General features: G+C 42.9%; 1 protein-coding gene across 1 annotated transcript in view; it reads right to left on the reverse strand.

Moving 5' to 3' along the window:
* Positions 1-556: 556 nt before the first annotated feature.
* The window catches only part of SNX25 (sorting nexin 25), a 135,389-nt gene continuing 121,140 nt past the window's right edge, over positions 557-14,805 (reverse strand). Inside the window, 6 exon segments of the mRNA XM_055315707.1 lie at positions 557-1,157; positions 1,734-1,834; positions 2,334-2,515; positions 5,686-5,752; positions 9,377-9,494; positions 11,771-11,935. Of these exon segments, the coding sequence (XP_055171682.1) occupies positions 1,077-1,157; positions 1,734-1,834; positions 2,334-2,515; positions 5,686-5,752; positions 9,377-9,494; positions 11,771-11,935 (714 nt within the window). The 3' untranslated portion in view covers positions 557-1,076.

Below are 14,805 nucleotides of genomic sequence, written 5' to 3' on the forward strand. Positions count from 1 at the left end.
AGACTGAATTTTTGCCTATTAATCATTTTGCTTTCAACGCTCCCAGGTAGGGGGTCAGTTATAGAAGGAAAAGTGTTTTATTATCACTGCATAATAGGGGTGAAAACTGATAAATGACTTGTTCATGGCCCTGCTATTAATAACAAAACACCTTACCCTGGATTTCACCTAACGTCCTGACAAGTCTGCAAGACTTGATGATAAATCATGTCCCCCACGTCCCTGAAGTAAATTCCCACCTCGGATTCCCTGTCTCCCCCACTGCTGCCCATTCTTCAAAGTTCGGCTCCTATCTCTCTCTCCCTAACACATCATTTCAAGCACGAATTTGGCTCTTCTCATTCACCCTAAAAATCCTATTTTTCACATATTCATTCTCTGTCTGGAGAAAGGCAGCCAACTTTGTATTTCCTTGCAGAAGTACTTACTTATGTGCATGGTGCTTTCTACAAAAAAAAAAAAAAAAAAAGGTATTTGATAAATATTCGAACTGCTCAAAGTGTTTCAACCTCATTTTTTGAGGTATAAGTACCTTAAACATCATAGAGCTCAGTGATTCATTTTTTTGTATTTTATTGCTTCAAATGCTTCAAACTATGGGAAATCTTTGGTAAAAATAAAGACAATAAAATTTTCACAATAACTTTCCACAAAGCATTGCACAACAATGTTCTTCAATACACATGAAATAATACAGGAATGTTCAGAGTCCTCAGTGAGGAGAGTTAACTGTACAATAGTTGTAGTTCTTCATTTTAAAACAAAACTGTCTTCATAAATATTTAAAATATTTCCTAGGTTCTTATCACATATTAACATTTGTATTTCAATCAGTGTGTTGAACTTTATTTATATTATTATTAAAATAAAAACAATAAGAGAAATGTGTTTTTCTGTTGCCTATGACAGCATTAAGCTCTGCCCCACCCCAACTCTGCTCACTTCACACGAAACTAGAGGGAGGTAACTAACATACAAATCAATATGGTTCTCAATCAAGCCCTCTGTGGAAAAGAGGAAAATATTTCATGTCTATTGTTACACAGACATTTCTCGGGTGGTTTATTTGTGCAGTCTCAAACTTGACCAGTTTTCAGTTGATCTAAATGACTTCTCAGCTCAGGACACAACTCAATTAGCAGCAGTTCCATCAGCACCTGAACCAAGAGAGAAGAAAAAAAGTAGAAAAAAGTGGTGTTTTGTGTGGTTTTTTTTCCCTCTAAGGCTTGACTCAAAGTATTGATGTCTATGAGAAAAGTCTAATTTTAGGTCTGAGTTGATTCTCCGTGAGTAAGTTATTCTTGAATGATTAGAACTAATATAAACTCCATTTAGTATCAGATTGATTTGTTTCAGGGTCTCCCTGCCATCATCACACCACTGACAATATTTAGTATTGCTAATTATAACCAGATGACTGGGAAAGAGACTGCTTTCCTGAAATAAGAAAATTAAGCAGTCATGCAAAACTGTTATATGCATCAAGGCAGGAGGGACACCTGGTCTGAGAGCACGAGAAAGCCATACACACTAGAGGCACTCTTTTTCTTTTTCTTTTACCAAACTGAACAACTGAACAGTCAGATAAAAGTGAATCAGAGTAAAAATAAATGGATTCAGAACGGGTAACAGGAATAATTAAATATGTGAAGGGTTAAAATCGCTCCTGTATGTGAACAGAAATGTAAAATTGAATTGACAATAGATCCTCTGGTTGGCTTTAAATTACTCACATATAATAGATGCTTATTGGCTCTTGTTTCTTGCAGCGCATTGAATATTTTTATTATACCGTGACGGGCATTTTGCTGTCCAACAAGGCTCTGAAGCGTATCTGAAAAATTAAGTTTACATTCTATGCTGTTACTGATAAAGTGCACAATCCATTCATATTCAGTGAAGGAGACAGTACATGATGTATACGCAACAAAGAAAGGCGGTGGGGCGTAAGGCACAAGAACAATCAGTTTTTTCAAATGTGTAAACAGAAAATAAGTTTAGAATTTTTCAGAAGGCGTTTATACAAACTACAAACATAATACACAGCTACCCAACCAAAAATTAACCTCTCTAAACAGTGTACGTTAGCAGGACTTTAAGGCACAAAATTTATTATCTGTCCTAAAACATTTTTTTAATTAAAAGAGAGCATTATAACCACTACTGTTCTTATTAAGATTCTCAGTATAATTTCTTAGCAAAGGACATGCTTTAAAAGAAACGAAAAAGTGTGATCATTCTTCTTGCTGTAATAAAGTTTCCTGAGAGAGGTAAGTGGGGTTAACATTCCCTCTTTATCCGTGTGCTTTTCAGGACCAGAAGCCAGGCCTCACCTGGAATGTTTTCAAGAAGCTTCTGCCGTGCCCTCTGTTTTGTTTCCTGACTTCGTTCTTTGCTTCTGATTGTGGTCGGTGGTGCCAATTTCCCATTTGGCCAAAAAGCATCCCGGAAAACATTGATGTAGTAAACCAACATTTGCTCACTGAAAATCCAGCTCACTGTGTCCCGGATTTGTCTTTAAAAAAAACAAAACAAAACAAAACAAAAAACAGAAAAAACTTCTTGGATGAGGTTTTTAAGAATTGTTTATTCTCAAAAGGCATTTATCAACGGGTGGGTTAAGATACAGGCCTGATCTAAATGTCTGATGCATAAACTAGGAATTGGATTTTTAAACTCTGGCTCCGAAAGATATTTTTTATTTTGGTGGTGCTGGCTGACCATCCATCCACTCCTGGAGCTCACATCTCCACTGGTACTGACCTCTCCATATGTCTGCCGGGCAGCACCCTGCAATCTGTAAAGACAAGAACCTCGAGGAGATCCACATGTGTGAAGCTTACAGCTACTCTGTGCACAGTACGTGACACACTGACTTCTCCATGAAGTGATGTAGACGGAAAACATATATGGACTTTTGCACTGTTAAAAGCAGTCTGGAAAGCTTCCCTGAGCTCCCGGTCTTAGGGGGAAGACTCTGGCTCTTTCACTAGCTGTCTCTTGGGGTTGCTGCGGCAAGCACGCTGGGCAGGGTGCTGTGACCCAGGCTGAAGCATCTCACGTGCTCACTAGGCAAGAGGAAAGAAAGGTGCTACCTGCCACCCTCGAGTGGAGGCCTTGGGAAAGATACGCTGCTATCTAGAGTGTTCCGCATTTCCCTGGGAATGAAAGTTGGGCAGACATTTGACTTGCACAGGTTACAAATAAATGGCTTTCCTCTGGTCGTCCAGCTCTTCCACATAACCCTATCTCATTAGGCAGCAGTAACAGCCCACCCCATTCCAGGATGCCCACAGTTCGAAGGCCTAAGAGCAGTTGTGAGATTGGGAGGGGAAAGGGGGGTAAAAATCATCTTGACGGTGCCAGAAAGACCTGAAATTTCAAACTCGATTCATGAATAATAGTAAGTCAAAAAGCCCTTCAAGAATTTGATTTTCCAACCATGTAAAGGGATGATAGAAGATTTTCAGAAACTATCTGAAATAGAGGTTTCAAGCCTGAGTACTTTGCCCAGGAATCAATTACAACTGATGTCTAAACTATCATGGGTCAAAATATGTTAATTCTGTTTATAACTACATGTCTCCCAGGATACTTCCCCATACTGCTTAGAACTGAGCAGTTCGGGGGCCCCTTGGTGGCTCAGTGGGTTAAGCGTCTGCCTTCAGCTCAGGTCATGATCTCAGGGTCCTGGAATCGAGCCTCATGTCAGGCTCCCTGCTTAGCACAGAGTCTCCTCTCCCTCTGCTCTTCCCTCTGCTCATGCTCTGGCTCTCTCACTCTAATGAATAAATGAAAATCTTAAAAAAAAATGGGCAATTCATATCTAGACCGAATAATTTTATTAATTTAATGGGACTTCTGCTTTAAGAGAGAACTACCAACCTGCCTGCCTAAAAAGATCTACATGTAACTGCAGACACCTTGTTTTTTCTGTAGTCTTGTTTTGAGTTACTCACTGGAACCACATGAAGAAATTAAGTAAGAAAATTTCAATTTGCAATTTAAAATCAGGTAAGTGACTCTTACCAAAGGCCATCGCCTAGGATTTTTCTATCAATTTAAATCTGACTCTCAATTAGCCAAAACCATAGGAAGCTTCTGAATCAATTCTGGTATGTGAAATTATAGCTGGTACAAGGCACATATTGTACTGCTGCTTAATTTTCTGATGTGTCATCTCTGCTAAAGGCAAAAATAGCAAAGGGCCAGGTGCTCCATCATTTGTCTACCTGATAAGAAGCCCATTGAAATGAACAGCCTGAAAACCCTCTACATGATGCTTCTCCTCCAAGCCCCACAAAAATAACTGCCAAATGTATTCGTGGCTCACAAACCACAGCTGCTCATCTTTTAAGTGAGAGCCAGTATTGCAGGTAGGAGCAAGGAAAGTATGCATGATTTGCTGAAACGGAAAAAGAAAATAAATTAGCAAGTCTGGAGTACCGAGAAATATAGGGCCATTGTAGAATTTTTTTTATCTAAGGCCTGTCTACATAATAGTTAAAGGATTTGCATTAGACTGAAATGGTAAGTTATGCAGGCCGTGTTTCTGATTAAAACAAAAGCCTAGGACACTAAGTCAATGACATAAGCCACTAATATCATTCTTTAAAAATCTCAGAAATCGAAGGAAACTTTTCCTTATGACTACAAGGAAAATATATTCTATTTGTGAAAGAATAAGAAGACAACCTGTTCTCCATTATGCTTCCTTACATATTTATGATTTACATGATAAACATAAGTACAAGATTACTATGATGGTTTTAACAACTACCATCTGATCACTTGGGACCATCTGATCATTTCATCTGGAAACGTATTTTGCTCTACAAAAAAAGTGATTTCTTCCCCTTGTCTTTTAGCAAGTGACTCAACATTTTTATTGTGCAGGAAGTCACAATGTTGATCTCTTGAAGAGTTCCAGATATAGAGCTGGAGTTAAACTCTTATGTATCTGGATAATGGATATAGCTTAGGAAATACACATGGCTTCCAACAGTGTTACAGGCTACACACCTATATCTCAATGGGTGGATAGTAACTAGTAAGAGCAATGACCATTTTAATATTTATCCCAACTGAGAAAAAAAAACAAACATCATTTGCTTTTCCCTCCAAATAAATACCTGCCATGTGATGCTCATCCTACTTTCATTTTGGTTTAGAGTCTAAGCCTTAAACATAAAAACGCTATACCCAAGATATTCAAACTGGACATCATGATCCAAAGAGAACTTTACAGAACTTTTCAGTTTTCACCTTTGTTTTTCAGATTTATGCTTTTAAGTAATCTCTATACACCCAACATGGGGCTCGAACTCACACAACCCCGAGATCAAGAGTCTCACGTTCCACCAATGGAGCAGCCAGCTGCCCCCACAGAACAGCATTTTCTGACCCTTACAGCCAGAACGCTGAAGCTAACTTAAGCTTTGATCATTTAGCTCACCGTGCATTCTGTGAAAGAAATTCTTTCAGAAACCTGTCTTCCTATCCAGTCTTAGAATCACAGCAGAAAAAAAAAAAAAAGAAAAAGAATCACCGCAGAAACAAAAATGAGAAAATACAATAATATCTTCAGCTAGAGAGATCACTGGCTACTACACCACAAGTATAGGAAATTGACTTTTAGGGCGAAGAGTAAGGCATGAATTCAAATACTAATTTCAAGCAACTTACTTGTTGATAGTTCTTCCAAAAGTGACCTGAACAAGAGCAATTAATGTTCTTCTCACCCATTTAAACACTAAAATAGAAATCAGAGGAAAGGAATTAGCAGAGCATATCACAATTATGGCATTTTTACAGCTGCAAAAAGCATAAATCATACCATTTGACTCAAATCTCTTGAGTCCTGACACCAAGTCAAGACGACTATGGTATCTGCAGAATTTGGGTCTAGGCTAGCAAGCTTCTGTCCAAAAATTCTCCCTAAGCTTTCGCTTTCTACACAGTAACTGATGAGATAAAGCCTCATTTTTATAGCTTTTCAATGCCTGAACAGCAGCTGAGCTGGCAAGTAGAAATAAGACTTCATTTTACACGTCCCCAGGCTACTTACATGTCTGTTTTCTGCTAACAGACAGTGCAATGCCTATTTTAGATTTCTCTCTGGCTTGTCGAACCCAATTTTCTCACACACTGCTCTGAATGAGAAACATCTGTAGTCAAATATTGACAAATATTTTGAAATATTAATGAATTGGTGGGTTGATCTTCCCATTTGGATAGTAGTTTGTAGATCACTTCATATTTTTATATATTTTATGCCTCTGGGAGAAAGGTGACCTGCAAAGAGCCAGGACCCTGAGTGAGATGAGGATCTGGTGAGCCCTGAGCCTCACCTCCTCTCTGTTCAAGAACAAGAGTAATGTGTGATTTTCTGCTTTAAGGATCTTGTTGATATCTTACATGAGTGTTGTGAAAGGTTCTACAGATCTAAATTTTTATTACGAACATGGAGACACATTTTTATAGGTACAGGATATGAATATAAGCCAAAAGAAGGCAAAGGAATACTATGAGGATATCTTAGGTCTACAAATTGGAATCTAAACCAAATTTTCCATCTGTATAAATTCACATCCCTTCGTTGAAATGTTTAGCTACTCACACATAAGCAAATGAGAAATTCGGACTTGGGTGTAAGAGTTCAGGGCTCCTGCCCCAGTAGAGAATCCTAAAAGGACTAAACTCACAAGCACCTCTGTACAAGGGAGAGCACCCAGGCAAAATCAACAGTTAACACGGACTTGGCATTGGACTTTAAAACATTCTAAAGTCATCTCTGACTTTTTAGATGGATCTAAGTGTGTCCATTTAAAGTAGCGTCGTTCATCTTTCAAGTGAGAGACAAGTCCTGGAATCAGAACTCTGCTTCCAAAGTGCCTTTAATTTTTTATGGACCTCAGAGCACGCTGAGAGCATGCAGACTTGTTCGTTAGGCTGGGATTTAGGCCGGGAGGAGCGTGCCTGCCAGGGATGATAGCTTCACCCTGGCTTTCTAGGGCAGGCGAGAGGCAGCTCACACACAGAGGGTCTGAGGACAGGGGCAGGTCTCAGAAGAATTCCTGATGGACAAGTGACAGGTATAAAATTTTTAAAGACTATCTTATGCCCTTTTGTACACTGAATAGAGCAGGAGGCCCCCCCCCCCCCAAAAAAAATGTCTTTGGTGCAAATTCTCTCCCGTCACGGATTTGGGCCTTTACCACTTTCCTCCTAGCCTGTCCCGGCCGCCCGTCCCCACGCCACACAGGAAACAGTCCTGGTATTCCTTCAAGGACTCATTTGTTCAGAGACAGAGCAGCTGCAGCGACACTAGGATTTTGCTGATGGCAAGTATATCTCATCTCATTATAAGTGATGTTCTATTTATTCCCCTCTGAAATGTCACTAGCAAAACCAAATTTGCTTCCAAGAGCAGGCGTATGATGGAGGATATCCACGCTGCAAAGACAAGACTTTGAGCCCTGCTCCCATCCACCGCGTCTCTCCATCTCTCTGTGTCACTAAGACTGCACCTGTGCCCAAAGGCTAATGTGGTGCTTCCTCATTCCTATCACCTCTGTGGGAAACAGAGAGGCCTCAGGGTTCAATGGGCCAGGTTTCACCCAAAGTCGGGGTGGAGAGCTAGTTGTTTCTGCCTACAGTGAACCAAGTTAAACGTCTGTATACATCTGAGAGCGTCTAAAATATGGAACGGGGATGTTTTTTTCATTCGGATGGTAGTCTATCATGGACAGCTCTTAATCTACCTTTCCCCTCATTTCTAAAGCTCAGCTTACTCCTAATTTTTCGTTAATGAAATTATGCTAAAATGAACATCCTTACGTATCAATCTCTGCCTGTAGTTTAGAAGTGAGTCCACTGCTTAACGTGAATTACATTTTTGGAAGCCCTGTGTTGTAAATTCACTGGAGGAAGCATCTACGTCTCCTGTACCTCTGTTTCTGCTACAGAGTGATATCTAAAGCATATGCTCCCGAAGTGTTAGCTGACTGTTTTAGCTGTGGCTTATTCATGACCAAAATAATTAATTCTGGCACTTAAAACTCCCAGCCTACCTTCCTCACCCCATGGAAAAAGATGCTAATTTGAGCACACACAGCATAGAACAGTCCCAGGGCAACATTCCTGGTTGGTGGCATGGCTGTGCCTTACTAACCCTTACTCCTCTCATGTGTGCCCTTTCCTAGGCCGTCAGGGGTGCCTATAGGCACCTGTCCTATCTCTAGCCAGCCTGGGGCTCCAGGTACATGGAGTACACTGGCCTCCTGGTTTAGAGTGTTGGGGGGCTGTGGAACGTGTGTGTGGGCAGAGGCTCCTATTCAAGACTCTGAGACTTGGCCAAGCAGCACAATTTGACCTCTTACCCAAGTACCACTTTGGGGGAGAAGCACCTGTGTGGATCGAAACAAGATATTTTTTTTTTAAGATTTTATTCATTTATTCACGACAGACACAGAGAGAGAGGGAGGCAGAGACACAGGCAGAGGGAGAAGCAAGCTCCATGCAGGGAGCCCAACGTGGGATTCGATCTGGGGTCTCCAGGATCACACGCCAGGATGCAGGCCGTGGTAAACTGCTGGGCCATCAGGGCTTCCCTTAACAAGAGTATTTTAATCCCCTTCATGCTCTTGTTTCTTCTAAGGACATCCCCTTCAAGTACTACTAGGGAAACACTTCTCGACCTTGGAAACACTTCTCGACCTTGGCGCTAACTCTTGCACAGGCCAGCTCTGCTGCGGGTGGCTCATCTGCGCAGGTAGGAAGCTGAGCAGCATCTCTGGTCCCTATCCACAAGGTGCCAGTAGCACCACTCCCCCAAGCTGTAACAACCAAACATGTTTCCAGGTATCACCAAAGGTCCCCTGAGGGACAAAATCCCCTCACCCTTCCAGCGATAACCACTCCTCTATGGGAACAAAGGTAGCTGAAGGGCAGGGTTGAGGCATGCCTGTGTCCCTGGCCAGAGTGCGTTGCGCCCTAACAGCACCAGAGCCTCACCTTGAGCATCATGGCTCCTTCCTTGGCTATGCAGAATTATTTTTTGTATACATTTTGGTGATAAAGCAATGAGGCTATGCTAAATCACACAAAGGAAATTCAAAGATGAATTTGTTCATCTGTATTCAGAGGAACATGGTCTAGGGTAGCTCGGACCCCAAATTCCACAAGGACAGAGATGATCACGTCTTCAGGTTGTGGCCTCAGACTCTACTGTGGTAGCTGGTTGGCTCTTAAAAGTACCTGCTGACGAGTGGATGGATATAAATACACATCTGACTCGGGAATAAAGGGATATTACGAGTGGGTGTGTGGAACCACTTAACAGCAACTACCATTAAATAATAACAAAGAAGCTTACTTCCTCGAAGCTCAAAGATCTCCCCAATCAACATGAAACACGGTTCAGCCAAGGCGTCTTTCCTCCCATCCACATCATCACCATAATCCGACAGGTCACTGTCCTCCTCTGCCTCCTCCTGCGGGTACAGGGAGGTCAAAGGAAACAGATCATTTACGCAAGAAAGTCGGTAGAGCCGTTCTTTTCTCTCAAGGGTAAATTCCAAACTGTGTGCTCACATTTCAACCTTAAAAACTCTTTCGACTTTCCCACATGCAGAAATCTGTGCATTCTCAACAGCAGGGCAAAATGTGTATCTAACCTCAGGGGAAAGCTTGATGTTAAAACTTTATTCAAGGTTTAAAATAAGTTTTAAAAACCTCTATCATTGTATTAATAAGGAGTGAATTAGTAGGTAACAGAATAGTGTTCTAGCCACTGAATTTTAAAAGACCTTTAAATTTTTTAAAAAAGATTTATCTATGGACAGTGTGCATAAGTGTGTGAGGAGAGGGAGAGAGAGAGAGAGAGAGAGAGAATCCTCAAGCACACTCCCCACTGAACACAGCGCCCAACACAGGGCTCGACCTCAGGAAACCGAGATCATGACCTGACCTGAAATCAAGAGTCGGACACTTAACCAACTAAGCCACCCAGGTGCCGGATTTTACATTCACTATTTTTTACGGACACCTGGGTGGCTCAGTGGTTGAGACTCTGCCTTTGGCTCAGGTCATGACCCCAGGGTCCTGGGATCGAGTTCCACATCAGCCTGCTTCTCCCTCTGCCTACATCTCTGTTTCTTGTGAATTAATAAAATCTTTAAAAATAAATAAATAAATTCACTGTTTTTTAAACACATGTATATTTCAAAGGAATGTCATTATGTTAAAGCTCTGACCCAAGCTCTGATTCTGTATCTCAGCTCTTCTCATTTCCTGATCTGCATATCAGCAAGTTTCAATCCAAAACTCATTCTATGCCAAGGACCAGGCTCATGTCACGGAGGAGCAAACAGAAGCAAGGCCAAGCAGGTTCCTCCTGATGTTGGCAGAGAGGCAACAGCTGAAGCTGGGGCCCAAGCAGAGGGCTAATGACAGCACTGTGGGGACTAGATGAGCAGAGGAGAGGGCAGAGAAGTCACAGAGAGCTGGGAAGTCATCTCACGGCAACATCGGATGCTGCGACAGGTGGATGGAGGGTAAACGGGAGAGGAAGCCACTGGACGTGGCCCCCGCACTCACCTTCAGACACCAATCTCATAGACTGATTGAGCCACATGTAAACTCCCAGAGGCTCAGGAATAAATGGAGAGGTCATGCGGGCAAGCTAAGCGGGTGTCGCCAGACCCAGCAAATACGGCCGCCAAAGGGCCCAGGCGGGAGAGATGCTGGTGAGGGAAGCAGGTTTGCACACAGAGACCTGAGCACTGTGCAGATGCGCTCTGCGCTGTGCACAGATTTCTCCCGGCTCAGAAGGCAGGGAAGCAGCACATTCTTTTCCATCATCAGCTCCTTCTGTCCAAATTCATTAAACCAATCCTGCTGAAGAGGCAGTGGCCTTTAGCAACCAGCACCAAGGAGGCAATGAATGTCTCCATAAAAAGACGCCAATTTCCAGGATGGTCTTGTGCAATTTGCTGAAGAGCCACAAGAAGGGGCTTCAATGGCCCAAACTTGAGTGAGGAGCTTACCCTGCAGGGAAGCCTGAGGTCCAGAACACAGAATCGCCAAATGTCTGCAGTCTTTCCCTCTGCTCGCTTCTCTACCCATGTATGTCACTCCAAACTCATCTTGCTTCAGAATATCCCATCAGCCCACTCCAGAAGCCTTCCTTTCCAGTCCAACGACCCCCTGACTGTCCCTCTATCCCGACCTTCAATACGACCTCCAGCTGCCTCTCATGGTGACCCCACCTCTGGACTGCTGGCCTACTGCTTTTACAGGGGCTCCCCTACAACTTCCCAGCCACATTTCACTTACCAGCCTTGTTATTGCTCTTCTCTGTATCTTAACTCTTGCAAGTAGCTTGTAAGGGAGCACAAGCGGGTGTCCCCAAAACATAACAGCGATAGTAACTGACAATGAATGTATTTGCCTTTTCCCTCATTAAATAGCATGCTTTCAACAAATATTCGGTACTTCAAAAAACCTTCAAAAAGACATTCCCCTAAATCTGCTGCAAAAATGGCACAATGTTTCGGCAGCTCACCTCTTTTTTTAAAGATTTTATTTATTTATTTGAGAGAGCAAGAGATAGCGAGAGATAGGGCACCTAAGCAGTGGACAGAGGGAGAAGCAGAGTCCCCACTGAGCTGGGAGCCTGACATGGGACTCAATCCCAGAACCCTAGCATCATGAGAACTAAAGGCAGACAATTAACCGATTGAGCCACCCAGGCATCCCGACAGCTCACCTCTTGATGGGAGAAGAAGTCGCGAGGAAGTCTTTCCAAAAATGAGGATAATGAAAAAGTGGGTTTTTTCCCCTGCACATCAATCACCTTGAGGTAGTCAGGAGAAGGGCTCAAAAAGGCATAAAGTGCTTCACTCTGACACAGTCTTTCATCTGAAAGCAGATTCTGCGGAGGAAAGAGGGTCCATTACTCTTATGGAGGAATAGATGTGTGCTGCTGGAAACCACCACCAATAAAGGCAAGCAAGGCGCAAATGACTGTAATGGGGGTTTATTTTCATAATGCCGAACCCCAAACCATTTCCCTCTGCCCCTGAAACAGAACACATCAGACTAATTCCAATGATCTTAATTGCAAGCAACCCTCTCCAGGTTAGCTGGAGCACCCTAATCATCCTGCAGGCAGGAGATGCCATGTGGACAACAGAACTCACTGCGGTTTGCACTGCTCAGTGCAACAAACAACTCCCGCTTTGCACACAGCTCGCAGACCCAGGGACACTGGGGTGTTGGAGCAGTTTATATATTTGACACTGTTTACATATTTGACAAGGATCCCACTCAACCACCCTCCCATGGCTGTGTTCAGACTTTGTACATCAGCTGAAAAAGAGCACTGTGAGTTGTCACATGGCACTGTCTGCTAGGCAGGACTTTTCTCACTGTGCTGCCATCTTCCAAGCAGTCCTTGTTTACATAATTACATAACTGCTTTTATTAGCCCTTGAACTAGAAACTTCCTGAAGTTCTTTATGTGCTTGTCCAGCCTTTGGAGATAGGAAAGAACATAAAATTAAGTTTATGTACAAGCAAGTGCTACTGACAGGACAGGGAGATTAACAATGTGACCACAGGAATGTCTAAATGTCTAGTATTAAAAGAGTCAGGGTTTAATGTGAGTTCACTCCTATGTGGAACTTAAGAAACAAAACAAACAAGCAATGGGATAAAAAGACAGCGGCAAACCAAAAAACTGCCTCTTAGCTCTAGACAGCTGGTGGCTCCCAGAGGGGAGGGGTCGGGGGATGGATGGAATAGGTGAATAGGGATGAAGGGGTGCACCTGCTGTGATGAGCGCTGGGCGTCGTATGGGAGTGTTGAGTCATTACACTGTACGCCAGAAACCAATAGGACAGTGCACGTTAGCTACTGGAACTTAAATTAAAACTTGAAGAAAAAAGAAAAATACAGGATTTAGGAATAACAAGACCAGTGGGAAATAGTGCCCCATTTACATAATCCCCTTGGGAGAGAGGGACACTGGAGCACACAGCACCTCTGATGTCAGAGCCTGGGGTGGCAGGAGAGGTTATGATCTAATCTCGGAGGATTTGGTCCAGGACAGTCATATTACGTTTGTTCAGGCGAAGGATGAAATCCAATCAACTCTACGACCTTTCCTGGCATAGGCACGCACCTGTAGAACATCCCACTCTGCCACACTCGGGACAGGGGAGGGGGACGACCAACATTCCCTGGTTGTTAGCTTCCTTTGTCCTGCGGAAGGCTGGTCTGGAAATGGGCGAGCTCTGCCTCAGATGGAGCGAAGGTTACAGGGGAAGCGGAGCTGGTGTCACTACTGCCTTCCCTGGCCCCAGAGCCCAATAAATAGGTCTTTATTCCTTTTGAGGAGTATAAAGGGTTCAGTCGTATATACAGATGGATTAGAAGGCATGAGATATTCTCTAACTTGATTACCTTTAGCTAATTTATACTCCAGCACTATTTCATAAAATAGTACGAAATGATAAGTCTCAAACTTAATAAAATCAACATAAATAAAGAAATCATTAAGGGTGATAAGACTTTGGCCTAAATTGTATTCTATTATGAAGGAAAATAATTTAAGTACATAGGAAAACTTAAATTCTCACCGACGTTGGTGGGGCAAGGTGTAATTGGGGTCTTATCCTTTTCAAGCTCTCTGGGGATGGCAAGCCATTCCCAACTCGTTTCCCCCACTTACAAGATGTTATTCCATTCTAGTGAAGATCTCAGATGACCACTGAGTGGGTGATGGGGAAAGGGGTAAGGCGTTCCAGGCCAAGTGCACAGCACGCGCATACCCAGCAGCAGGGCAGGGCGCCACTGGAGGGGAGTGCATGTCTGTGAGTAGGACAGGGGAAGGTGGCAGCAGGAATGAAGACAGACCTAGCGGTGGTATGGCCAGGAATTATTAAATATTAGAGCTAGATTATTAAATATCTGTGCAATGAGTATGCTTCACCAGGGAACCATTTTTCATAAATAGACATGCAAGTAAACATACACTCAGTGGAATTCCTTTTCCTGGAAGGTCCTGTGCACCCAATAAAAGACTAAGTAAACATTCTGTGCCTTACTTTTCCTGTTTGTGGCTGGTGGGATAACACTTTGAAACTACAGTCTGCTGTAGGACCTAAATCTATTCGATGGTTAGGACTTTATTAAACTGTCTCTGAGGAAATGAAAAATAGTCCAAAACATTACTTTCTGACTTAAAATCCTCTTGATTAAAAGACAGAAGGTCCCTAGAAACCACTAGTTTCATCTGGCTTAGTTCACCTTGCTATGGTCCCCACGACCTAACAGCAGGGCCTCAGATTGCAGTTTCTCTTGGCACAGCAGCAGAACTCGCTAAGCCACTTCCATCACCAACAATCCAGTAAGGGCACGTGTGCGCCCCCTCTGCACCCCCGAAAGCGCAGGCACAGAGCATGGGGTCTGCAGCACAGCAGGGAAGGCCAAACAAACGGAGGCCCTCCCAACAGCAGAGGCTGGAAGGCAACAAGAGAGTCAACTAGAGCGTTCCCAAGCTACACACTTGAAGCTTAAAAAGCGGATTTTGAATAACACACGTCTGTTTCACACACAAGATCTTCAGTTCGTCCGAATGACTTAATCAGGTACTGTGTTGGAGTGGGTTTATTTCCTAGACATTCTGAATCAGCATTAAAATGGGAGTATTTCAGTTTCAAATGCTCTTGTAAGAGCACTTAAACACTGATGATTCTCCAAACAGTTCTGCCATAATTAAACTCACAGAGTTTTTGTAAG

Source organism: Nyctereutes procyonoides, unplaced genomic scaffold (assembly GCF_905146905.1).
Source record: "Nyctereutes procyonoides isolate TBG_1078 unplaced genomic scaffold, NYPRO_anot_genome, whole genome shotgun sequence".
Lineage (NCBI taxonomy): Eukaryota > Metazoa > Chordata > Mammalia > Carnivora > Canidae > Nyctereutes > Nyctereutes procyonoides.